General features: G+C 44.0%; 1 protein-coding gene across 1 annotated transcript in view; it reads right to left on the bottom strand.

The window, feature by feature from the left end:
* The window catches only part of KIAA2012 (KIAA2012 ortholog), a 115,947-nt gene that overhangs the window by 65,456 nt on the left and 23,728 nt on the right, over nucleotides 1-26,763 (bottom strand). Inside the window, exons 8-12 of the mRNA XM_061204022.1 lie at nucleotides 25,044-25,212; nucleotides 21,487-21,636; nucleotides 17,893-18,063; nucleotides 15,372-15,482; nucleotides 4,342-4,410 (exon numbers count right to left, since the gene is read on the bottom strand). Coding sequence (XP_061060005.1) covers nucleotides 4,342-4,410; nucleotides 15,372-15,482; nucleotides 17,893-18,063; nucleotides 21,487-21,636; nucleotides 25,044-25,212 — 670 coding nt within the window. The remainder of the gene's footprint in view (nucleotides 1-4,341; nucleotides 4,411-15,371; nucleotides 15,483-17,892; nucleotides 18,064-21,486; nucleotides 21,637-25,043; nucleotides 25,213-26,763) is intronic.

Below are 26,763 nucleotides of genomic sequence, written 5' to 3'. Positions count from 1 at the left end.
TCCCAGGGATGCAAGGATTCTTCAATATATGCAAATCAATCAATGTGATACACCATATTAACAAATCGAAGAAGAAAAACCATATAATCATCTCAATAGATGCAGAAAAAGCTTTTGACAAAATTCCACACCCATTTATGATAAAAACTTTCGAGAAAGTGGGCATAGAGGGAACCTACCTCAACATAATAAAGGCCATATACGACAAACCCACAGCAAACATCATTCTGAATGCTGAAAAACTGAAAGCATTTCCTCTAAGATCAGGAACGAGACAAGGAGGACCTAATGAAACTTAAAAGCTTTTGCACAGTAAAGGAAACCATAAACAAGATGAAAAGACAACTCTCAGAATGGTTGAAAATATTTGCAAACGAATCAACGGACAAAGGATTAATCTCCAAAATATATAAACGGCTCATGCAGCTCAATATTAAAAAAACAAACAACCCAATCCAAAAATGGGCAGAAGACCTAAATAGACATTTCTCCAAAGAAGACATACAGATGGCCAAGAAGCACACGAAAAGCTGTTCAACATCACTAATTATTAGAGAATTGCAAATCAAAACTACAATGAGGTATCACCTCACACCAGTTAGAATGGGCATCATCAGAAAATCTACAAAGAACAAATGCTGGAGAGGGTGTGGAGAAAAGGGAACCCTCTTGCACTGTTGGTGGGAATGCAAATTGATACAGCCACTATGGAGAACAGTATGGAGGTTCCTTAAAAAACTAAAAATAGAATTACCATATGACCCAGCAATCCCACTACTGGGCATATACCCAGAGAAAACCATAATGTCAAAAAGACATGCACCCCAATGTTCATTGCAGCACTGTTTACAATAGCCAGGTCATGGAAGGAACCTAAATCCTCATCGACAGATGAATGGATAAAGAAGAAGTGGTACATATATACAATGGAATATTACTCAGCCATAAAAAGGAACAAAATTGGGTCATTTGTTGAGATGTGGATGGATCTAGAGACTGTCATACAGAGTGAAGTAAGTCAGAAAGAGAAAAACAAATATCGTATATTAACACATACATGTGGAACCTAGAAAAATGGTACAGATGAACTGGTTTGCAGGGCAGAAATTGAGACACAGATGTAGAGAACAAACGTATGGACACCAAGGGGGGAAAGCGTCGGGGGGGTGGTGGTGGTGGTGTGATGAATTGGGCGATTGGGATTGACATGTACACACTGATGTGTATAAAACTGGTGACTAATAAGAACCTGCTATATAAAAAAACAAATAAAATAAAATTCAAAAAGTAAAAAAAAAAAAAAATCCAAGGGGAAAGTGAAGTGTAGAGAGGTGTCGAGTTGTGATCCCCTGGAAGACTGTTGGAAGAATCTCTCTCTCCTATTCTCTCTGTCGTGTGTGTGTGTGTGTGTGTGTGTGTGTGTGTGTGTATGTGTTTGTGCGCATGCGCTTGTTTGAGCGTCTTCTAAATATCTAAATTAAAAAAAAATAAAAATAAAAAATAAATTGCTCTTTGAACTCCATTCCAGGGGGTATCTGGTATTTTCAGAGGAGTGTTATATCCATTTTCTTACAAACAAATGGGGAGTGTTAAGCTCAAAGAGATGTAAGAATTTTTTGTTAAGGTCTTTGAGCAAATCAAGGGAACAGATAAGTTTCCTCTATTCTAAGCCCTGAAGCAGGTATTCTGTGCTTATATGGGTAGTCCCATTGCAATGGGGAGTTATTTAACGGATATAGATTTTCAGTTTTGCAAGATGAAAGAGTTCTGGAGACTGGTTACACAACAACATGAATCTACCGAACATTACTGAACCATACACTTAAAAATTGTTAAGATGGCAAATTTTATGTTATGTGTATTTTACCACAATTAAAAAAAAAAAGTTAGGGGATAGGAGGAGATGAGGAATTATGCTCCAGGCAAAGGGAACTGTGTGTTCAAAAGCTTGGAAACGAGAAAGAGATTTGCATTAGCCTAAGGTCGTTTAGTTACTAGGAGTAGAGAAGACAAGGAATAAAAGTTTTCTTTCCCTTTCCTGGATATAAAGCTTGCCATGGGGCAATTCTGAAATAGCTCAAGTTTGTCTTTGTCACTTTACCATTTCCCTTTATGTTCTTTTCTCTGTGTGCCTCTTTTTCCATATAGCTAATATTCTTCTGTTCATACAAGCCCTCCAGTGTACCCCAACAGGCAGGTATGTTTCAACCCTTAAGACTCTACTTACTCCCAAATTATCCACCTCTGTTCCCATCCCATCAGAATTTTTAGTCCCTCAGAGCAGCTGTTCTCACTAGGTTGCAAGAGGACAGCCATCTGATTAAATACATTTTTACTGAAGTGTGAATGATTGTTAGCTTCTCAGAAGTATCAGCTTTTTAAGAGACTACTTCAGAATTCAAAGTGAATCTATTATTAGTGAGACTTTAATAGGAGAATGAAGTGAAATTGTAACATTTTCAGCCATATTAGGAAGGATATTTTTGGTCTGGAGAGCTACCCTGTAAACAGGCCTATCTGGCTTGATAATCCGTCTTAGGAGTTTGGTTCTTCCAAACTGTTCCTACTGTGTTTCAGCTTCTCCCCATATCTCTAAAAGTTGCAAATCATTTTCAGTGTTACCCGCAAAAGGGTGTCTGATGCTAAGTAAGGGGAATTGGAGTGAAAAAAGGATGTGCAACAGAAGTCATTTATGAGTATGAGTCATTATGAAATCAGGAACTTCCTAAACTCTCGCATATTGTCAGATGGAAATGTGCCTGTTTATTTTATTATTTTTTAATTTTATTGAAGTATAGCTGATTTACAATGTTGTGTTAATTTCTGCCGTACAGGAAAGTGATTCGATTATATATATATATATATATATATACACATTCTTTTTCATATTCTTTTCCATTATGGTTTATCACAGGATATCGAATATAGTTCTCTGTGTTATACAGTTGGACCTTGTTGTTTATCCATCCTATATACAATAGTTTGCATCTGCTAATCCCAAACTCCCAATCCTCCACCCCCAACCCCGCCATCCCTTGGCAACCACAGGTCTGTTCTCTGTATCTGTGAGTCTGGGAAACGTCCCTGTTTAGATTGATGTCACCATGCATAGTGGTAAAAATGTAGGTTTCTACGGTTCAAATCCCAGCTTCACCACTTAGTTGTGTGACCTTGGGCTAGTTCCCTAACCTCTCTGAGCCACACTGTCCTAGGGGAAAAGTGAGGATAATAATAGAATTTACCTCATATCATTGCAATGAGGATGAAGTGAATTAATGAATGTAAAACATTCAGCACAATGTTTGGCATAAAGATAGATAGCAATGATAGTTATCATCTTCATCATCATCGTCATATCCTTCGCTGGTGGGCTCCTATTAAGAGCTGCTCTGGCCCAGTTCCAGCCAACAAGTGAGAATGAACAGAACTGACCCTGAAACTCTTCGCACCACGGTCAGGATGTCCACCCAAGGAGAATGATGAGAGGGGTAACGCAGAATGCTGGGCTCCCAAGTATTTCTCTGCTTACAGATTTTGAGATTGGCAAGCATTTGATGGTGCCCTTTCTCCTTCTAGTTTTGCAGTCTCTAGCAAAACCAGTGCCCTCCACCCAGCTCTGGCTCCAGCCCTCGATCTGTGACCTTGTTTCCTGTTGCTATAGCAGGTCTCTCATGCAGGATTCATCATTGCCTGCCCCAGAATAAGCAGTGAGGAAGACCACACACATTTCTCTATTAATCAAAGACTATTTTTAGGAGTGAGAGAAAGTCTTTACATAATTCGTCATTTACCCCTGGTTTGAAGCAGAAGCAGAAGTGGCAGTGGGTAGAGGATGAGCTACATTCAGCTTTTGCTGATTTCTCCACGAGGGAAATGAAATAGCAAAGGAAGCTTGCACGAGGCAGAACTGGCCTCAGTCCTCCATTTAGAATACAAGCCCGAGAGTCTTTTCCAGATAGCTTTCTAGTTTGTGGATGTGCAGTCTGAACTGTACACAACTCTGGGAGGCAATGCCCACCTCATTACAATGTGAGTTATGCACCGTATGATCTGCGAAACCCACAGGACATCTCTGCAAGTTCTCCTTCCAGGGCCAGCTCAGCACAGGCGTTTGGGTCGACTTTTCTTCTCTCTCAGACCACAGCACACAGGGCTGCCCATGAGTAACTCTTGAGGATACTCCATTTCTCAGGCTCTCCAAGAAATGAATCTTCTTTCCTACTTATTAGTATATTTGGGGAGAAATTGTGTGTTTCTGGAGGTCTGGGTATGAAATAATATGTATGTGAGTCAAATAACATAGAGGAGAAGTAGAGGTGACTCTGTTGGGGAGAATCTTACCTTTCAGAAGATGTTGAATACTAGACTCCTCCTCTCCATGGCTGGTATTTGAATTGACAGATTCACAGGCTGAAAAACAATAAGGGTTTTACCTGAGAGTGTGGAAAAGTCTTGAAAAAGAGCTATTTTCCTTACCCCAAGACAGGGGAAAACAAAGTGGATGGCTTGATGCCTAAGCCTCATAATGAATTAGATAGTTTTGAAAACCCTTAGATGCTATCATGGAGGAAAGGTTGATTTAGGATTTAAAAAACATTGAAGAAGATAATATTTTTATTTATTATAAGATGTTTAAGGGTGAAACCCTGCAGGTACTGTGATGCTTAAGTTCTGAGAGGAGAACTTTTGACAGAACAAGAGCATGAAAGAGTTAATGCCTGACACCCGCTGTGAGGAGATGTCCAGATTTGAACAGCAGATGTGCTGCGGGACCCCAGTGCGTGCAGCGATGGGGGGGATGACAGACAAGCGTGAGGAGCCCCTGCTTCCAGCTGTAGCACAAATTCAAGGGTTGGACCAGGGAGACAGGAGGGATTCTAGCCCATCTGATTCTAGCCAGAAAGATAGGCTTTTGCACAGCCCTGATGAATTTTTTTTGCAATCTCTTAGAGTCACTTTGGATGAGAATCATTCTCCTAGCTGTCCTTGTCCGTCAAAAGGAACACTAGTTAAAATAATGCTGTTTTAATGGCTGAGGAGAATTAGGATGACAGACCAGAGAAAGGTAGTTAGGGGAGAGGTAATAGATAGCAAGGAGATCAGCTGAGTGAATCTGAAATGGAGGAATGGCTTTTAATGAGAAATTTGGGGTGTGTGTGTGTGTGTGTTTGTGTGTGTATGTCAGAGAGATAGAGGTATGAGAGATCAAGGAGATAGAAATAGGGAGGAAAAAGGTCAGAGGGAATCAAATATATCTGAAAAAGATTTTGAGATCTGTCTAACTACCCCCCCCAGCTCATTTCCAAGTACATGTACGTATGTATGTGTATATATTTATGCTTCATCGTCTCATTACTGATAATACATATACTAGAGACATTGCCGAAAAAGAATGTTTGGTTTTACTGATTTGCTAAAGTGGGGGGCTTGGAGAAGCCTGCTCCTTGGTGCTTTCCCACCTTCGTGTGCACGCACGCAGCCACGTGCACACACGTAACTTAGGCTGAGCAGGGCAACTTGGGATTCTGAGAACCAACACTGGAGAGAGAAAAAGCCATAATTAGTGTTAATTGTTGACCTTACAGTTCAAGAATAGATGCTCTGGAGAATGGGAAACGAGAACAAATATTAATTATTGAGTAGGGACCTTGGAGACAGACACTGTGGATTAAAAAGAGAGAGATAAATTGCATTATGAATGTTAATTTTCCCTCAAAGAATTGAGTGGTCGGTGGTTGGAAGGGAAAAAGAGGCTAAAACAATCATGAAAGAGAAAGCTCAATGTGTGTCAGGGTGAGAGGGTGCAGGAGGGTTATACAAACACTCTCCATCACTGCTTACTGCTTTGCCTCTTCCTTACTCACAGGAATTTGCTATCAGGGTTTTCCTTAGAACTTGTATTATTTACCACAGTTGTGGGTAAATACCGCTGGGAAGCTCAGCCACTTCCCCAAGAGCACATAAGCCTGAAAACAGCCACAGTGCATGACAAGCTGAGAGGCGCTCAGCACTGGAATTTATTTTTTATGTGTGTCGGTGGGAGTTTGAGTTTAAATAAAAGGAGGTACTGGAGCTGAGTGCCACATGGGAGAGGGCTGTGATCCTGTGTGTGCCGCCGTGGGGTGACTCGGGCTCCAAGGCCTTGATTGTTGTTTTATCTTAATTACTGTACACAAGACACCCCGAAAGTCATCCTTTTAGTTGAAAGTGAAAACAGAAAAAGGTAGTTTGAGTAGAAAATTGGAGATGAGAATTGTAGCCAATTTTGTAAAGAGACACTACAAACAGGTTTGTCACTGGCTGCTCAGAGTGCTGGGTGGGCTCCCCACATCCAGTCGGCGGCCCTGGGGATTATCCCTCTGCCGCGTCTCCTGCGTCTGCCCACTGCCTTCCATCCAGGCCCTGGTCAGCTGCTGTCTGGATGATTCTACAGTAGCCTGAGCACTCGGCCTTTTCTCTTGCCTATTCTTGGCACACAGGGTGGGTTGCATGACATCCTTCCTGAAGCACCTGTGATTTCTTGTTGCCTAAAATGAGGCATTTCAGCTCTATCCTGGCACACAAGGCCTTCCCTGGCCTGGTCCTGGCCTGCCTTTCAGCCCCATCTCCCCCCATGAAGCCCCTCCACAGGGCATTCTTACAGGCTACTCATCATTTCCCGCATGGACTCTGCTTTCTTATCTCTTTGCCTTTGTTCATGCTGGTCCCTCAGCTGGTCATGTCTTTCTCTCTTCTCTGTTTATCCACTTCTACCAGTTTCTTTCTTTTTTTTATTTTTTATTTATTTTTTACTTTTGGCTGCACCGGGTCTTAGTTGCGGCATGTGGGATCTTTTAGTTGCAGCATGCGATTTCTTAGTTGCACCATGCATGCAGGATCTAGTTCCCCAACCAGGGATCGAATCCAGGCCCCCTGCATTGGGAACACGGAGTCTTACCCACTGGACCACCAGGGAAGTCCCTCTTTTTTTTTTTTTCTTATTAATTAATTTTATTTATTTACTTTTGGCTGCGTTGGGTCTTCATTGCTGCGCGCGGGCTTTCTCTAGTTGTGGCGAGTGGGGGCTACTCTTCGTTGCGGTGCGCAGGCTTCTCGTTGCGGTGGCTTCTCTTGTTGTGGAGCACGAGCTCTAGGTGAACGGACTTCAGTAGTTGTGGTGCACGGGCTTAGTTGCTCTGCGGCATGTGGGATCTTCCCGGACCAGGGCTCGAACCCGTGTCTCCTGCACTGGCAGGCGGATTCTTAACCACTATGCCACCAGGGAAGCCCCCTCTTTTTTTTTTTTTTTAATAGAATTTTGTTTATATTTATTTAAAAAAAATTTTTGGCTGTGCCTCGAGGCTTTTGGGATCTTAGTTCCCCAACCAGGGATCGAACCCAGGCCCCAGCAGTGAAACCACCAAGTCCTAACCACTGGACCACCAGGGAATTCCCTACCAGCTTCTTTAAAGTCAGTACAAATAGAGATTCCCCTGCAAAAATCCTTCCTCGTCCCGCAGGTTAGAATTCATCGCTCCTTCCTTGGAGGCCCTGCATCGTGTTGTTGAGACCTCTGTTACAGCACTCATCTCACTCTGCCTTGCAGAAGAGTCAGTTGCTTGTGAGTTTTTCTCACAGGGGCTGTGAGGTCCTTGGGGGCAGCAGCCACAGGGCCCGGGGTTGAGCCCTGGGAAGTGGGAAGAAAAGAGCACAGTCTCTGGGATAGACGGGCCTGGGAATGAATAAGCTCAGCTGCTCACCAGGTGTGATCAATGTGCACAAGGGGGTTACCCTCCTTGTGTTTCAGTTTCCTCACCTGTGGTATGTGAATGAAAATACTCCCTTCAAAGGATTATTGGATGATAGAATGAGATGACATATGTGCCTGAGCATGTTTGCTCTTGATATCAACATCCTTCTCTTTCCCTTGAACATGGTAGGCGTTCTGTCCATTTGATCAAAAGAGTCGGACACAATATTATGGGTCTTCTCTCTTTTAGGTCCAGTGATATTTTATATTGGAATTTTACTTAATACTTTATGGTATACTGCAAGTATGATCGGGTTTGGTTGTCACAAAGCAATGCAATCTAGGATGGCAGGTATTATTACAGATGCATTTTTTTTTTTTTTGGTGCTTTTTTCTTTTTATTGTGTTTTCAAGGGAGAAATACATCATCTGTTTACAAAATAGCTCTTGAAAAATACGAGTACAGATACTATAAAACAAAGCAAACTCTAGTCACGAGACACTATGTACATCATGCAAAAGCAACAGTCTGATCTCCAGGTTATGAAAACTAGAATTAAAATGTCACTACACAGAAAAGGTCCAAGTTCCCAGCTTGGCAAAACTTGGGTGCAGTTACATGAAACATTTAATAAACTGAATTCTTTTTCCCCAATGTGTAAACAAAATGACAAGACTAAATCTGTGCCTGGCAATTTCAATCTAACTCTGAAGCTACACAGAACACACAGACACCTTGTAGACTTCATCTGTTAGTCTGACCATCTTTTCTTCTTAGGTGGTAGGAGGCAGGGCAAGGCAACTGTGCAGAGCAAAGATGTGGGAAGTAGAAGTACTGTACACTAGACATTACAAAGTATGGTGAAAAGAAAGCCTCAATTAATGCATAGCCTAAGGGGGAAAAGACTACACTCCAACTTTGGAAAATTAATTTAGAAGGATAGGGGAAGAGTTTAAGTAATCGCAGTTTAACATGAAAAATGCACGTGTGATAGAACGGAGCACAATGGAGGATTCAAAAGCATGCTCACCAGAAAAATCTGTTAGGTTTGCTTTGTCCAGATTAAGAAAGAATATATAGTTGCATTATTTGCTGTAACAAAGAGACTCAAAAAGATAAACATGTATTTCTGTTTCAGGTAAGAGTCTAGAGGGAGGAGGGTAGCCCAGGGTAGCTCTGCTCCCTGAAGTTATCTGGGCACTGTGCTTCCTTATATCTTATGGCTTCATCATCCCCTAGAGTATTGCCTTCTTCCGCGTGGTTGAAGCTACTTCACCACTACAACCAAGTCCAAGGGGAAAAGGGAGGAGGAAGGCAATGGTTTTCTTATTTTAAAATTCAAAAAAAATTTTTTTTTTTTGGCTGCGTTGGGTCTTCGTTGCTGCGTGCGGGCTTTCTCTAGTTGTGGCGAGCGGGGGCTACTCTTCGGTGTGGTGCGTGGGCTTCTCCTTGCAGTGGCTTCTCTTGTTGCGGAGCCTGGCACGCAGGCTCAGTAGTTGTGGCATGTGGGATCTTCCCGGGCTTAGTTGCTCCGCGGCATGTGGGATCTTCCCAGACCAGGGATCGAACCTGTGTCCCCTGCATTGGCAGGCGGATTCTTATCCACTGCACCACCAAGGAAGTCCCCGGTGATTTCCTTTTAAGGGAATGACCTGGAAGTTGCACAAGTTACTTCTGTTCACATTTCATCAGCCACATCAGTTATATGACCATACCTGGCTGCAAGGAAGGCTGGGAAATATAATTTCTAGCCAAGTAGCCATGTGTTCAACTAAACTTCAGGGTAGGGGATTCTGTTAATAACAGGAGTAATGGAAAAATGGATATTGGGGAACAAGTAAGTCTTTGCTACTGACAGTTTCAATCAATATTTATGGGCAACGTCTGGGAGTACCTATGATGTTCTCTGGGATATTCAGAAGTAGAGGAGGGGCATCTATCCATAGGAGATCTTGGAAGAGGATGAAGAAAAAGAGTAAAAAAAGATAGAGGAAGTAAGGGAGTGCCTGGTGAGAGACCCAGGTAGTAAGAATTACTGCTGACCTAAGATAGCAGCAATCAATGTGGGCTGAGGTGGTCAGGTGAGGTGGTACAATGAAGGTGGAACTTCAGCTAGTCCTTGAAGTCTAGAAACCTGAACAAGAGGACCTAGAGGCAGTAAGCTCTAGCGAGAAGAGCTTTGGCCTAAGTAGGTGCAGGAAGATCTGGGTTTGAACCTTAGATTTGCCGCATAGAAGCTGTGTGACTTTGAGCAAGTCACCGTACCTCTCTGGGCCTCAGTTTCCTTATCCATAAAATGAGAGTTTTCAAACTGTGGTCTCATAGTTCTAGTGACTCTGCATAGACCCCACAGCCAGGAATCATTTCAGGAGGGAAAGAATTAGCTGTGCTCTGAAGAAGTTGTTGGGGGACACAGTCAGACCATCCCTACTTTAACCAGGCAGCTCTGCTTTTATCCATTTTATCCATAGGTGTCCTCAGAAAGTCTGTTTGATAAAATGCTTTCCCACCTTCCAGTGTGGGCTGCTGATGCGGTGCTGGGTTCACTGAGATGAGGCAAAGAACCCCGCTTCCCTCTGAGGTCCTGACAAACACAGCTATCACTGCCCTGTGGTCCATGTGACAGACCCAAATTAGCTCCATGCTGAGCCTCATGGGAATCCCCCATAACTTCTGCAAGGGGAGGAGAGTATTTGGGTCAGGACTCAGTGGAGAACAGAAACCACCAAGGTATTTTAAGAAGAAATGGAGCTACTATAGAGAACTTGGTGCTTACAAAGTTGCTGCAGCAACTGCCTCTTGACAGTGTTCACGAGCTCGCTTGCCAGTTAAGTAGCCAAAGTGCCTCTGCCTCACTTCTGCCCTTCAAATCTCATGCAAGTGCATCTATTTGGCAGAACCGCGTCTGCATCCCGCCCCCTAACTGCAAAGGTTACCTGGGAAATGTGGTTTTTAGCCTTCCAGCCTTTGCAGTACAGGAGGGCACTGGAAGGAAATGCTGGGTACCAAGCGACCATATCCAGCCATGTTTTTCTTTATTTCAACATCTGAGAACTGGTAAATCCACCAACATGATTGTTTATGGATTATTAACAAACACTGATTGGGCAAAAGGGCCTTACTGCCACCCAGGCTTCCTCCTACCTTCCTCTACTTCTTTTTACCTGGATATGGAGGGATTGTGGACTCAGTGATTCAGAACTGATGTTTGGAAAATGAAAACAAGAACAGTCATGAATTATTGAATGACTGAGATCCTGCTTCAGGACTTAGACAACAGAACTGCTCTACGGAGAGAGTCTCCTTGGGAAAGGGGGTTATTTAGTAACATACAGCATTACAGCTGGAAAGAACCTTAGAAATAATGTTTAGTATTTTCCAAAGTGTGTTCCAAAAACTAGTTAGATGCACATGATGCTTTACTAAAAAACAAGAAAGAATTCAGTGGTCAAATAAGTTTGGGAAACATTGCATATCCTCATCTTGAGGAACCACAATCCATATTAACACAGCAGAGGCTCCTGCAGTAAGGAATCTGCTTCGCTTTAGCCTACTGGTTTCCAACTTATTTGGCCTCAGAACTTTTTTTTTTTTTTTTTTAACGGAATGCCTGGTAACCTTCTGAGGACTTGGAGTTCTATGGGATATACACTGGGAGGATTGGATCTAATCCCAGTTCCTCTTTCTCCATATGGAGAAGCTGAGCTCCAAAGCAGTAGATTTATTTGCCAATGATCACAGAAATCAGGGTGGTAGAGCTGAGAATAAAACCCAAGACTTTGGATATTTAGTCCAAAGTTCTTTCTTCTTCCTCACGCTGTCTCATCTAATGGACTTCTTCACTTTCTTTTTTAATTAATTAATTTAATTTAATTTATTTTATTTTTGGCTGCGTTGGGTCTTCGTTGCTGCACGCGGGCTTTCTCTAGTTGCGGCGAGCGGGGGCTACCCTTCGTTGCGGTGCACATGCTTCTCATTGCGGTGGCTTCTCTTGTTGCAGAGTATGGCCTCTAGGCGCGTGGGCTTCAGTTGTTGTGGCACATGGGCTCAGTAGTTGTGGCTCGCGGGCTCTAGAGTGCAGGCTCAGTAGTTGTGGCTTACGGGCTTAGTTGCTCCACGGCATGTGGGATCTTCCCGGACCAGGCCTCGAACCCCTGTCCCCTGCATTGGCAGGCGGATTCTTAATCACTGCGCCACCAGGGAAGCCCCGGACTTCTTCACTTTTAAATCTCCAGGCATCTTCACTAAAGCAACAGCTGCTAAGAGAAAGGCTACTCAAGGAAAATCATACTTTGTCAAATATCCCACCAACATGGAAGGATCCTATTACCCATGAGTCCCCACAACCAACATTATCACAAATGACAAATGGGGAGAACACAGAGAAAGTCAACTACTTAGCATACGTTTGCCCCCAAATAATCAGTGTTTTGAGACTAGCTGGGATATTCTTGGACCCTTCATTTTTCTGTTTACCAAATTGCAGACCATCAGGAAATGACACCAGTATATTATCTATTATGAAAACAAATTATGCCCAAATCTAGTGACTTAAAGCAATAAACCTTTACTATATCTCACATAGTTTCTATGGGAATCTGGGAGGGGCTTAGGCCTGTGATTCTGGTGCAGTCTCTTGTGAGGCTGCAGTCACAATGCCAATCAGGGATGCAGTCATCTGGAGATTTCCCTGGGGCTGGACCATCTCAGAAGTCACACACTGTCACTTCTGTCATATTCTATATTTATCAGAAGTGAGCCACTATGTCCAGCGCACACTCAAGGGGTGGAGAATTGGGCTCCCCCTTTTGAAAGAACAAGTGTCAAAGAATTTGTAGACATATTTTAAAACCACCATACCAAGAAAGAGTTGCAAGAGAGAAGGATGCTAATTAAATGACCAAAAAACAAGGCAAGTTTTGGGGGTAAAAATCATTTTAGGACAAGAGCAGGTGTCAACTGGAAACTCTGAAAGAGATGAAGAATTTAAATTTGCATGGGACCTGGAATCCCAAACTGAACCACTGGCACAGACATTCTTGAGCTTCTTGCAATAAAGAACTTCTGAATAAAAGAACTTCTGAAAGAAAACTTCTATTGCTGCCACTGTGACTAGGAGAATAGATGAAGGATTTGAATCAAGGATAAGCAACTCCAATATTCCAATGTTTTGACTTGTATCCTTCCAAGTTAAATTTTCCTTTCTTAAGCCTTTGAATTTTCTAAGTGTTGCAATATCCCAACATGACCAAGAGGGTCGAATTCCAGCTCAAGTCTTCACATCTTTTTTTTTTCTTCTGAAGGTTTATACTCACTCTTCTATGCTATCTGAAAGCAAGATATCATGATCTAATTGCTTAAGAATTCATTTCCAAGTAGATGTTGGCAGAGTCTGAAAGTCTCAGAATGATCAGACAGATCATATTTCCGCTTTAACCCAAGATTTTTTAAAATTAAAGAACAACAACTATGATCCCCCCCAAACTTGCCTTTATGGCACCTGGGGTATTCTGTCCACGCATTTCTTGGACATATGATAAAGATAAGAGGTTCTCTAGGACTCTTCTAATATATTTGGGAGCTAAACAACAAACGGATGCATATAAATACAGTAATCACAAAAGTGGGATTGAGAGAGAGAAATGGGTGAAAGCTACATCGTAGCAGTTCAGTGAGATGAAGTGGATTTATTGAGGAAAATATCCCAGAAAAGATGAACCTTCCCTTGGAACTTAAAATGATTCTAAATATTTGAGGGCAACTTGGGCAAAGGCTGGGAGATAAGAGAAGGAAGACTGAATGTTTGGGCCATCAGACAGATGAGAAAAGGGTGGGCCTGAATATAGTGGGAGGTGAGACTGGAAGAGTAGGGTGGGGTGGTGATCAAGATGAATTTGAACAAACAGCTGCAAAGAATTTGGTGTGGGTGGAGCAAATCCTTTGCAGGAGTTGAAAATGTTTTTCAGTATCCTGCTTCCCAAAGCAAAACAAAACAGGGCTTTCCCATTAACAGAGACTCTTAGAAAGCTGGGCCTGTTCTATGGGTGCTTGTAGGGAGATGTGGGTTAAGGTTCTGCCTGCCTCCCAGGGCCCTATGCAATCACCGTCGAGGCTGGAGGTCCACCAGCTGTATATGGAGGACAGGCTAGAGAGAGGGCATTGACTGACTGACTGATTGACGGATGAATCATTTGTTCCTTTATTCAACAAGCTCACAGTGAATGCCTTTAGGTTTGAGAGGCAAGTAGGATTAAATACATTGTTCATGGGACTAAGACAAGATGGCAGGCAAGTCTCGATTTATGCAGCATAAATTTCATTTCTCTCTTTCTTTCTTTTGTGTGGAAATTATTGAAAGATTTTCAATGAACATTTACTGTGATCCTGCTGTGTTTGCGTCAGGGACTGTGCTAAGTGCTGAGGATGCCAAAATGACCAAAACATGATACTGACGAGATGACAACAAACTTAAACATGTAACTTAAATATTTCCTTTTCTGCTTCTGGCTTTTGCTTTGCCCGAAGGGGAGCTATTTCTCTTGGAAGAGAGTGGACAAATGTGCAGCAGGTGAACAGAATCGTGTTTGCGTTCCAGCTGTTGTACCAGCTGTGTCACAGTGACAGTGGCCTCCACCTGTCTCACTCCTGCTTCCGCCAGTTGAGAACCAAGTTATTTTTATACTCATATCATGGAACAGCCCAAGTGGTGATGGAAGTCCTTTAATGCTAGATTTGGAACCGAATGCATTCTGTTTTCTGGAAATCCATGTACTAAGTGGCTACTTCCACGGCAACAGACACAACACATAAAATGTAGCAATAGTCAAAAGCTGCTGCCGGTGGAGTCGATCCCTTTATTTCGAATGAGAGGAGGAACCTTGGACACAAGGAAGGGTTGACCCAAAGTCATCTGACAGCATAGAGGACAAGCCAGGGCTACTCAAATCTCCTGGCTCTGATTCCATGCTCTTTTTGTTGAGGCAGTCATGACATCACCCACCAAACGAGTGCAGATTTTAATCTCCCGCATTAAGAGGCCTGCTGGCTGTACGACTCATGCATACACATCATGATGGTTCCTGGGTGGCTGACACTCATCACCCTCTGACTTCATTTTTTTTTTTCCTTTGCAAGATGGTTATTGCCCAGAGCCAGCATCCCTTTTCCAAAAAGTGAACATGCCAGAAGGGTTTTTGGAAACTGCCTTGATATCTGTCAGGAGCCAGATGATTCGCAGCAATGAACCAATGCACATAACAAGGATACCTGATTGGATTACCAATTAGCCACCTCCACCTCTGGAGGGTGGTTGGAAAGAAGAGAAAAGGCAGTGTTTAGTTTGGGCAAATACCAAGAGGGCTTTATCATCCTCATCAAGGCATCAGCACGGCACATTAGGCCTCCTCCAAGCCATTCCATGGGAACGTCTCTCTCCAGATGCTCCAGCAAGAGCAAACTTGTTATGCAGACATTGGGTTATTGTGTCTGAGCTACAGAAGCATCCCTGTGTTCAGCGAGAGGGGAGAAACTGGCTGACTTGCGTCTGTTTTAAATGATGTCTCTGCTGCTGGGGAGTTTTGGAAGCTGTAGGTAAAATCTTCCCCCAAGAAAGCAAGGCTGACCTGGGATGTATCATCTTACCTTCACCTGACAGAAGCTCCTCGGTTTGGGTAGGCCTTGGGAGGGACAGGCAGATGTTTTCTCCATCTGGACCCAGCAAGAAGTGTCCCAGTGTGGGGTCTCTGGAATTTTCTTGAAAATAAGCACAAGCATGGGCAGTGTTAGCACCAGTGCAGGGGAGGGAGGCTGAACCTGGACCGTGCTCCCTGAATCCCCAGCGGGCAGATGCCGGTGTGCTCAGGTGCTTGCCCGGGTGCAGGGCCAGCCCCACTCCTGGGATTCAGCAGAGCAGGGCCAGCGTTCACGCCCCATCATCTGGAGTCAGTGTGGGATGAACAGGGCGGGGCTGCCATAGCCTACGTCGTGCCTTCTGTGAAGGTCTAGAAAAGGGGGAATCCTATGGTTTCAGGCAGCCCTCCAGGGACAAGGTGAGCCTGGAGGGGGCACCTTGTGTGAAGGAAAGGGAGCCCCATCCTTCAAGTGTGTGCAGCCCAGCTCCTGGGCACAGGGCTCGGTGGTTCCAGCCTCTGCTTCCTGCTCTGTCACATGCCTTTGTGCAGTACTCAGCGGCACAGCTGCGTCCTGTGGATCAAATGCTGGGACTGCTTAGTGACTCCACGGGGCTCAGGCCAAGGAGGAGAAGGAAGCTCTATTTCTCTCAGTTGCTTAGAAAGATTGAGGGTGTTTCTATAACTTTACCTTCCCCATTTCCAAGGCAAAAGGGTCAGGAGTAGAGCTGGCAATCAGCCACAGTGGACGCTTACAAGTGTGTAAACACACACGTACACAGAGGCATCACACACACACGGAAACACACTCACACACGCTTACACCAAGGTGTGCACTCACACGTACATATATACACACTCACAAGGCACGCACACATATGCAGGTGTGCCTGCAAGGACACACATGTATCGTGCAAGGACACACATGTATCGTACAGGGACACACAGCAACACATGCGTACTTGTTCTCAGGCAGGCCTGCATAATCACACATACATACACGAGCACACAAGTATACACATGTACTCCCATAGCTATATAAGCACACACATACCCTAAGACACACATGTGCCCCCCCCCACACATTCATTTACACACACTGAGCCTACACACTTGAGGCTTCAGGCTGCACTCGTCATAGTCACAGCCCTGGCATTCGTTCTAATCAGGTTCTCCTTTTGTAACGGTGTCTAATTCGGGCTGTGGGTGTGTGTGTGTGTGTGTGTGTGTGTGTTTGGTGTGATTTGTTCTGGGCAATGCAACCTCCTAGGAATACCCTTGGTGGTGATGCTACTGTACCTAAAGTTCAGCTCATTAGCTCAAAATTAAGAGAGCATCATTGCCATGCAAATAGAAAAGGGAGGAGGTTGTAAGAGAAAGGTTCCATTTGAAAATAGTTTGTAAGTTTCTTTGGTGAGAGAGAGAGAGAGAATTTGACTTCGACCATTCCAGCCTTAAACAGAGGAGCTGCAAGCCCATAATGGAATTATTGATCCATGTATTGAATTTATGCTTGCAAGGCTTCAAATATAAAAAAATGCTTGGGTCGAGGCAGGGGGAGCGCGAGCGAGCAGGATTTACATAGTGAGGCGTCTGTGTCTGAGCGAGCCTGGGATGGGGCGAAAGCTGTGGTATCTGTTGTCTTCTTGGTGGCTCTCAGTTGCCACGTTCCTCTCGAGTGTGAGCTTCTCTAGGCCCTGAGTGTGATTCTGCTGTTAACAGAGATACTTTGTTCACATTGTCTGGCACCCAAACACACACCATCTCCTTCATCTGGTGGTCAATCAGAGAAAGCTGCCCATCCTCCAATGAGGGAGGAACAGCTGATTGGGCTGCACTTTCTAGAAAATGGTTTGTTGGTCTCCAGCATGGCCCCTCCCTAAGGGATTTTCAGGGGTAATTTGGACCCTAAGCAACTTTTGCTTTATGTGCTGCATTTAGATCAAAGCCCCCATGGAAGCTGTTATTGCACTGTCTTAGTTTCCTCCTGGACGGTTGGCTCTTAAGGATAAGAACTCTGAGTGGGGCTAAGTCATAGAGGGTGTGGCCCTGCCTGCCTCATCCTTCAGTAGAAATCCAGAGTCCTTTTCTCTCTGTGCACAGGCCTCAGGCTCTGCCCTGGGCCGGAGGGTGACTCCTCCCCGGGGGCTCTTCCTGTTGGCAGGGTCCCCAGGCTCCCTTGCCCCGTGCAGGGTTATGGCTCGGTGTTGAGAATGCCTGGTAAACCCTGTAGCGAGTCTCCCTGATGAGCGCAGGGAGCTGTGTCATCACACGCTGCTGCCAGGAGCGAGGAAAGCACAGGACAGCTTGGCAGTGCATGTTGGTACAGAAAACCCTTAAAACATGTACTGACTCTTGAGGAATATGCATAGTGACCGTTAATCCCACTGACAGCATTGGAAACACTGCTGATTTCCCTTTTTCAATGGGGGGGCTTTCAGACAGCTTATGTGTGGCCCCGGAAGATGATTAAAATGAGCCCAGAGCCACAGACAAGCCAAGAGGGTGCATCCATGCACCCCGGGAGTGATTACCTTGTCCTTCTGCTGGGAGTGCCCTGCCGGCCCGTCTCACACGTGGGGGGCCCATGGAGCTGCTGTGGCCTGATGTCCTGGGGCTGTCCAGGCCCCTCTGGCTCTCTGGACCTTTTCTTCCTTCCGTCAGGGACAGTGGTGGGGTGCCATCCTGGGATGGAGCATCGTCCTCTTCAAGAGCAAAAGGAGAAAAAGCGTGAGTGAGAATTTGGATCAGCAAGAAGGAGAAGGAACCTCTTTTCTAATTCTGTTGATGGCTCCTAGTGTCTAGGATCACTTATTCCTCTCATTCTCAAGTTTGTCTCTCTTTTCCAGCCCTGCTAGGGAGCAGAGGCCAGGTATCTCCCACAGCCAAGGTGGGATTATTCTTGGCTAGAATAGCGGCCCTTCTGTTGGGGAACCTCCAAGAACTGGGAGGAACTGAACTGTGATTGTTGTTATTCTCATCCTATTGGTGGGCTCCTGAGATAGGAGAAAGACTAGGGAGGCTGCAAGGTCCTTCCCTAACTGGGGAGACCCCAGCGTTAAAGCTCATGGGACTGTTGGCTACAGAGTTCCAACCACAAAACAATTTTTCTAAGCAGAACCAGTGATCTCATGGCTCCTCCAGGTCATAAAGTACAAAGTAGCCCCTTCTAGATGGTAGTTAGAGGGTAACGGGATGGATGATAAACTCCACAAAGCACGTCTTGGCCTCCATCTCTGTTCTTTCTCTCACTCTTTCCCAAAACTGGCTCTGCTCTAGGGGCTACTCTAGGGAGGGCAAAACCCAGTAATCTAAAAGTGATTGGGACCTTGTCTTAATCTCAGAGAGAGTGGTCTTTATTTCATGTTCAACACACTCTTGGTGTTTGTGTTTAAAGGCTGGCTTCACACACAGTCTCCAAGTATCACAAGCTACTTATTTACAAAGGGAAGAGGTGTCTTTACGATGGAGAAAGACATCTCTTTAACCAAATAATGAAATTTAACATCACTTATAATGGAACAACTTATAACAAATGGAGTTAATATACAGGGATATTTTGTGTCCCTTGATGTAATGTACCGAGAAGCACACATCACCAACATGCCATTCTTGCCAAAAATGTTTGATCTGAATCTAATCATGATGAAACAAACCTAAATTGAGGATAATTCTGTAAAGCAACTAGCCTAAACTCTTCAAAAATGTCAGTGTCGTGAAAAATGAGACTGGGGAAGTGTTCTAGATGAAAAGATTCTAAAGAGATGTGACAATTAAATACAGTGTATGATTCTGACTGGAATCCTGGATTGATTGGGGAAAAAAAAACAACTGTAAGAAATATTACTGGTGTAATTAGAGAAATTTGAATGTGGACTATATACTAGAAAATAGTATTACATCAATGTTAATTTTCTTGAATGTGATAATTGTACTGTAGTTACAAGGAGAATATCCTTGCTCTTGGGAGATACGTGCTGATAACGGGTGAAATGTACGAAGTCTGCAGTTTAGTCTCGGATGGTTCAGCAATAAAATAAAATATGTATGTGTGTATGTGCGTATAAAAAATCTGGCTTCATTTTTATGATATGAGAAGTGAAACAATCCAGGGCTAAGCACGTAAATGGGTCTGTGCAACCTCTGGGGCAATGAGAGTCCCACTTACTAGTTCTAAACACCCTTGCTCCGGGGACCCCTGTGTGAGAAAGATTGCCATGAAAATCTTGCCTCTTTAGACTTTTTTTTTTTTTTGCATCTACTACCCAGTTGAGTCACACACTGAACTAACCAAGGTACCAGGGACTTCTTAGCCCAGCTTCCTCCTGGCAGGGTAGCAGAGGATGGACAAGCTCTAGATACTGGGTCCCCAGTGGACATGGCAGCTCAAAACAAGTGGAGGGCAGTGTGAGGTGTGCAGCACCAAAGATGAAATTCCCGGGTGTTGCCCATCCCTCCTGGTGGCTCAGGCTGTGCCCCTGACATTATGGTGCACAGGGACAAAGCTGCTTTCTTACCTGTCTGCACACAGAGTGACCCTTGCCATATGAGGATTTAAAAAAAATTTTATTTATTTATTTATTATTTATTCGGTTGCATTGGGTCTTAGTTGCAGCACGCGGGATCTTCACTGTGGCACGGGCTTCTCTCTAGTTGTGGCACGCGGGCTTTAGAGTGCGCAGGCTTAGTTGCCCCGTGGCATGTGGGATCTTAGTCCCCTGACCAGGGATCTAACCCGCGTCCCCTGCATTGGAAGGCGGATTCTTAACCAGTGGACCACCAGGGAAGTCCCCATATGTGGATTTTTAAAAAAAACTTCGAAGTCTTTAGGATGATTAACTCTCACTTAAGAGATATGGTAAACAAGCCCCTGCCTCAATAATCAAAGGACGTTCTCAAAACAGAAATGTCTCAAGAACATCCTGACCTGGGTTCATTGTTTTTTTTTTTATTCTCAGAGGCAGTGAAGTATAATGAATAAGAGCACAGATTCTGGCACTGGAAGGCCTCAGCTCCAAGCCCAGTGAGGCCACTTATAATTGTGTGACCTCAAACAAGTCACTCATCTCCCAGGGCTTCAGATTTCTGATCTGTGAAATGAGGGTAGGACTGTTGTGAGAAGTAAATGAGATAAGATGTGTTAAAACCTGAGGCCAGTGCCTGGCACTAAGGAAGAACTCCTTAAATATGAACGTTCATCCTTCTACTTCTTCTGATTACCACCACTCAGAGATCACCTAGCATTTGTGATACTGTCATCTTGCCCTTGGGGAAGGAGCTTCAGTTTTGTGAAAATGTAGAGCTTTCTAAATATGGCCCATTGTTTCCAACCTATCAACACATAAAAATATACACTTTGATGCACTCATATGTATAATTTCAGATGTCCACATGATGTTTTGAAAAATTGGAGTGATGCCTTTTGTTGATATTATGAACTTCTCATGAATGGTCCCAAATAGATTAGAAATGAAATTCCATTGGTTAAAAACATGGGAGAAACTATAGAGCGTGCAGCAAATACTTAGTAAGTTTGGTGCTGTTTTACGTCTGCAACCAGGAAATATTAGTAGGAGGTTTGATTTAGTGAGTAAGGAACTTGTGAGCTAGACAGGAAGTTGGTTTCACTGCAGCACTTTGGTTAAGGCAGCTGCTGCCTGAACAGGAGCTATCTTCAAGTGGCCGGGGAGGAGTGGCCTCCCTTCTAGCCTCTTTTTTTAAAATAATTCATTCATTAATTAATTTTTGGCTGCGTTGGGTCTTCGTTGCTGAACGCGGGCTTTCTCTAGTTGCGGTGAGTTGTGGTGCGCGGGCTTCTCATTGCAGTGGCTTCTCTTGTTGCGGAGCACGGGCTCTGGGAGCGCGGGCTCCATAGTTGTGGCTCGCGGGCTGTACAGCAGAGCCTCAGTAGTTGTGGCGCACGGGCTTAGTTGCTCCGCGGCATGTGGGATCTTCCTAGATCAGGGCTCGAACTCGTGTCCCCTGCATTGGCAGGCGGATTCTTAACCACTGCTTCACCAGGGAAGTCCCTCTAGCCTCCTTTTTATGGCTGAGGACCCTGATGTGTCTTGCCTTGCTCACCTTTGGAGTGAGATCCCTGTGGGATGCTGGAGGGAAGGAATAGCTACCTTGAGGCGAGAGTGTGTCCCTCCCTGTGTCTACTGGGAGATGTACTGTTAATTCCCTTGGCCTTTTCAGGGGCACCTGCTTCAGGGGAGGCCTCCATAAAGGCCTGGACTCTTCTTCTGTTTCTGGTGCTGACTCAGGGTGTGGAGCACCTAGGAGACAAACAGAAAGCCAAGTTGTAGTAGACATCTGTGGTTTTTGCCAGCTGTCTCTTCTTTTTGGGGACTCATCTTTCTCTCACTCATACCATGTGGTTTGGGTGGTCCGGTCCCTGACTCCAGGGATGGGCAAGTGACTGAAGCCTGCCTAACGAGACCACCTCATTGCTTTAGCCACGGTGATTGGGTCCGGGGTGGGCACATAGCCCAAGCCTGGCCAATCAGAGGCAATTTTGGTACTTTTTGCAAGAGCTTTTAAGAGGCATATCCTTTCTTTTTTAAAATAAATTTATTTATTCATTTATTTATTTTTGGCTGCGTTGGGTCTTTGTTGCTGAGCACAGGCTTTCTCTAGTTGCAGCGAGCGGGGGCTACTCTCCTTGCAGTGCACGGGCTTCTTATTGCCGTGGCTTCTCTTGTTGTGGAGCACGGGCTCTAGGTGCGCAGGCTTCAGTAGTTGTGGTGCGTGGGCTCAATAGTTGTGGCTCACGGGCTCTAGAGCACAGGCTCAGTAGTTGTGGCGCACAGGCTTAGTTGCTCTGCGGCATGTGGGATCTTCCTGGACCAGGACTTGAACCTGTGTCCCCTGCACTGGCAGGCGGATTCTTAACCACTGTGCCACCAGGGAAGTCCAAGAGGCATATCCTTTCTACCGGGGTTAACAAGTTGTCATGGAATTGCAGGAGGCCATCTTTATCACCACGTGGGGACAACGTGCTTGAGAGGAAACGCTAACAGAGCTGAGAGACTCAGACAAATAGTGCCCAGAGGACATTTTCTGAGGCCTGGATCCAGCTGAGCCTGGAGTTGTCTGGTCCTTGCACTATCCAATTACATGAGTGAATACATTTCTTTTTTTGCTTAAGAGAGTTTGAGTTAGGCTTCTAACACTTGTTACTGAAGGAGTCCTCACTGACATACAAAAGAAGGAAGAACTCAATGGATTCACTTTCTGTATATTTTATTCCTATTTTTCATTTGTCAGTGTGTTGGCAAGCTCAATGGATCTAATAGGTTTAAGAATCTGGTCCATGATGGCCTGGTGACCTTCCTTCCAGGGTCATCATGGGAGATAATCAGGATTTAACCAAATCCTGCAAATAGTCCTGTCTTTGTGTATATTAAGCGTGTCTTTTTTTTTAAAATTGGAGTATAGTTGATTTACAACGTCGTGTTAGTTTCAGGTGTACAGCAAAGTGAATCAGTAAGCATATCTTTTTATTCTAGTGTTTTGACATCTGGGACCTTACTCACCCTGGGGAGGCTGTCCCTCCCAGGGCTAGCCAGTTCCTAGAGACAATAAAGGACCACCTGCAAGTGCACATTTCATATGGAAACCAACCAATCTAGAGCCCCTCCCCCCTCTCCCCAGCCATGACCTCCTTAACACTTCCAGGCCACTATCCCCCTGCCTTAATGACCCCAGGGCCAGGTACCAGACAACCAGGGACAGCCCTGATGCACAGAGCCTGCCCAAACTTTTCAAACTAGCCAATCCCAAACCGGCTTAGCCTGCTTGCCCTGCCTCGCCCATTCCTTCCTGCCAAAAATGCAATAAAGACTCTTGCCCAGCCCACACGCCCCCCCACCCCGCCCCGCCAGCCCTTCTGCTTCCTAGCTGACCCTGGTTCTTCTCCATGTGGCCTCGAGGGGCATGGCATGCCCTCTCCTCTTGCGAAACTGTGAGTAACAGACTATCTTTTCACTGGCAGTTGTCTCCTGATCTCTATTGGCCTCATCATACCTGAATAATAAGAAAAACCCACATTTAAAAATACAGTAATACTATGTGTTTTTTTTAAGGAGCTAAGTAATTTTTTTTTGAAAGTTAAAATCTATGGAGTGAAATGTGCAGATCTTAAGTGTACAGTTCAGTGAGTTTTGACAAATGTATATATCCATGCAACCAACCAAGATTTAGAACATTTTCATCACTTCAGAAGGTTCCTTTATGACCCCTTCCATTGACTGGTCTTTTAAGATTAACAGATATTCTTCTTCATAGTGAGAATTCCAAACAGCCGTAGAGCAAAAACTGAGGAATCAGTGGCCGTTTTTGCTGAAGTTTCTAGAAAGCTCAGAACTAGGACTTCTTCAAAATTGGAGTCAGCTGTTTAGAGAGTTGCCTTTTGCCTCAGCTTGCCCAGAAAAGTCCCAGGGGCAAGAATGTGGAATGGCTTGGGAAGGTCAGAAAGAATTTCTCCTTGTGGTGCAGGGTGAGCTGAGCGGTCACTCAGAAGCCTCTTTCAAAAAGCCTTTCTAAGTCCCAGTTGGAATTGCTCTCTCCCTTACCTGTACTCTCTTAGCACTTTGCTTAGAAGCTCAAAATCTCTTCCCTGACAAGGACTGTAGAAATCATCTAACGTTACATAATAATGGTACCTAATTCAAAATCAGGAAAATGGAACAGACTCACAGACATAGAGAACAGACTTGGCGGTTGCCAAGGGGGAGGGCAGTGGGGAAAGGAAGAACTGGGAGTTTGGAATTAGCAGGTGTAAACTATGATATATAGGATGGATAAACAACAAGATCCTACTATACAGCACAGGGAACTATAGTCAATATCCTGTGATAAACCATAATGGAAAAGAATATGAAAAAGAATGTATATATATATGTATAATGTATGTATATACATACATTATACATATATACATATACATATATACATATACACATATACATATATATATGTATGTATATACATACATATATATATGTATAATGAATGTATATATGTATATATGAATCACTTTGCTGTACAGTAGAAATTAACACAACAATGTAAATCAACTATACCTCAATAAAATAAATTACAAAAAAATCAGGAAAATGGCTCTTCAGACAAACTTTTATCTTTCTTTTATAAAGCAAAGGTCCAAAGATCCAAATATCCTTTTTATCTTGGCTGCCAGGTAACTCATCTAAATCCAGTGCTTACCAAAAGCAATGAATTCATCCCAGATGTCTGATAACATCTATTTCTCTACTCTTTTTAACCAGGTGTTTTATTTTTTCAATTTCAATTTTAGTTGTCCTTTTTAATATATTGCATTTATTTGTTGTAAGCTGCCTGAAAATTCTTGCACCTTTATAACATCTGCGGTGCATTGGACTTAATTTATGTGTGTGGCTGACTTCCATTTTCTTCCACAGTTTAGCAAAATGCTCTGCTTGATGAAGACTCAATAAATATTTAAAAAATTGAGTTGAATATGACCAGAAGAGAACTACTTGTAGACTTATCCTTTTTCTTTCTTTAAAAAAAAGTTTTCTCAAGGGGGTGACCCTGAAGAGTGTCAGCCACGATTTAGGAAAGGGTTGCGTTAGCGGGACCCACACCCCAATCCTTCCTGGCCGGCCTGGTTCCCTCAGGAGACCCAGTCACAGGGACCTACCTTTTCTTCGTGCCTTTCCTTTTGGGGGGTGTTGGGTATGGAAATGAATCTCCACGGGGAAGATGAAGAGCTCTGCTGGGGGCTTATTGGCTTTAAGTTGACTCCTCAGGGGGTCCAGGACTCTGGGTGATTCCTCTGAGATAGGAGGTGATTTCAAAGCCTTTGGTGCCTGGAGAAAATGTAAAAACAAACACACCCCCATATGGCAGGTATCTAAATCCTGCTGCCTGCAAGGGATAAATGACATTGTATCTTATTGAATCTCCAGCATCAGAAGCTGCTGAGTGTAATGTCGCTTCTGTACCCAGGGCTGGGAGATAAAGCTGACAGACCTGGAAACCGGTCAACTCACTAGAGTAGGGCTGCTTTGCTTCATGGGAACTTGGTTATGCACCGTTAACCTAGCCTCTGATTGCTCTGAGAAGTATAAATGTGGTAAATTCAAGAGCCTTTGTGAGGAAATACACTTTCTCTTGCAGTCGGGAAACTGAGCCAGATTAAAATGATAGAGCTGAGATTTCCATGTCCGGAGGAGGAGAAATCTTGGCTTGTGTCGTTAAGAGAAAAAAGTATGGCTCAGATTGTGGACTGTGCAAACCTGTAGGTAAGAAAGGGCAGAACATAGGAATACACATTTGTGTTTGCTTTCCTCATGTCATCTCTCTAAGCCTCAATTTCTTCCTCTGTAAAATGGGGGTAATCATACTGCCCACCTCATAAGTTGCCATTAGGATTAAATGAGCTAATTATATGTAGTTACAACAGTGTTTGGAACTAGGCTTTTTTCTATGATATTTCTTTGAGAGAAGACTCTTCTTTCATTAGGGTTTAATACCTAATCTTGCCACTAGCAGAATACCTAGGTGTCTCCACACGTCTGTAATATGAACATAGCTAGAAAAAAAATCACTGTGTGTCAGAATCAGCCACAACTGTAACCCAGTTTTTTTATGTCCAAAAAACCCCAAAACATATGTGTGTGTGTGTGGTGTATGTGTATATGTATATGGAGAGAGAGAGAGAGAGAAAGGAGCTACGGGTAGTACTTAGAGTCTCCTGTTTCCAATTATTCAGAAGTTGCTGAAAATTTCTCCTTTTAGTTTGCAGCTTTTAACATACGAATTTGGCTCTATGAAATGTATATGTGTGCTGGGTTTCAGGGACTTCAATTTCACAGGAGGAAAAATAAAAACGGCTCTCACTTTTTTAGTGTTCAAAAAGAAAAAAAGATCAGAAACACACACAAGTATCCTAACGTGTTTAGAGTTGAATGAGGAAGGAAATTCACCCAAATATATTCAGGGTAATATGTAAAATTATGAGACGTTAAGAAAATGATTAACCCAACACATGCACATAGCATCTTTATGTCCCTGGAGACCTCCACTGTCCAGGTGCCAGCTGCCCACCAACTGCCCTTTTCTGAATACTGACCTTGTGTATTTTGTTTGACAAGGTTTGCATTGGGAAATCTATGTGGAAACTCAAATGGTTTGTGTGAGGTATGGCTGATAAGCCAAGCCTTAATTTCTCTATTGTAATTAAAAATTTACAGAGTTTTAATATAGTGGAAAATATTGCTTTCCTCTGCTAAATCATATACATGGGTTGAGGGAAGGGATTCCTGTCCTCTGAGCCTGGCTCGGTTCTGGGCTGAACTGGGTGTGAGATTGAGGGCTTTCCTTAGGCCTGAGTGACCCTGGCAGGTCAGGCCTGCTGT

This window comes from Eubalaena glacialis, chromosome 1 (assembly GCF_028564815.1).
Source record: "Eubalaena glacialis isolate mEubGla1 chromosome 1, mEubGla1.1.hap2.+ XY, whole genome shotgun sequence".
NCBI classification, from domain to species: domain Eukaryota; kingdom Metazoa; phylum Chordata; class Mammalia; order Artiodactyla; family Balaenidae; genus Eubalaena; species Eubalaena glacialis.
Note: the sequence above shows the minus strand (reverse complement) of the source record. Positions and strands in the feature narration are given on the sequence as shown.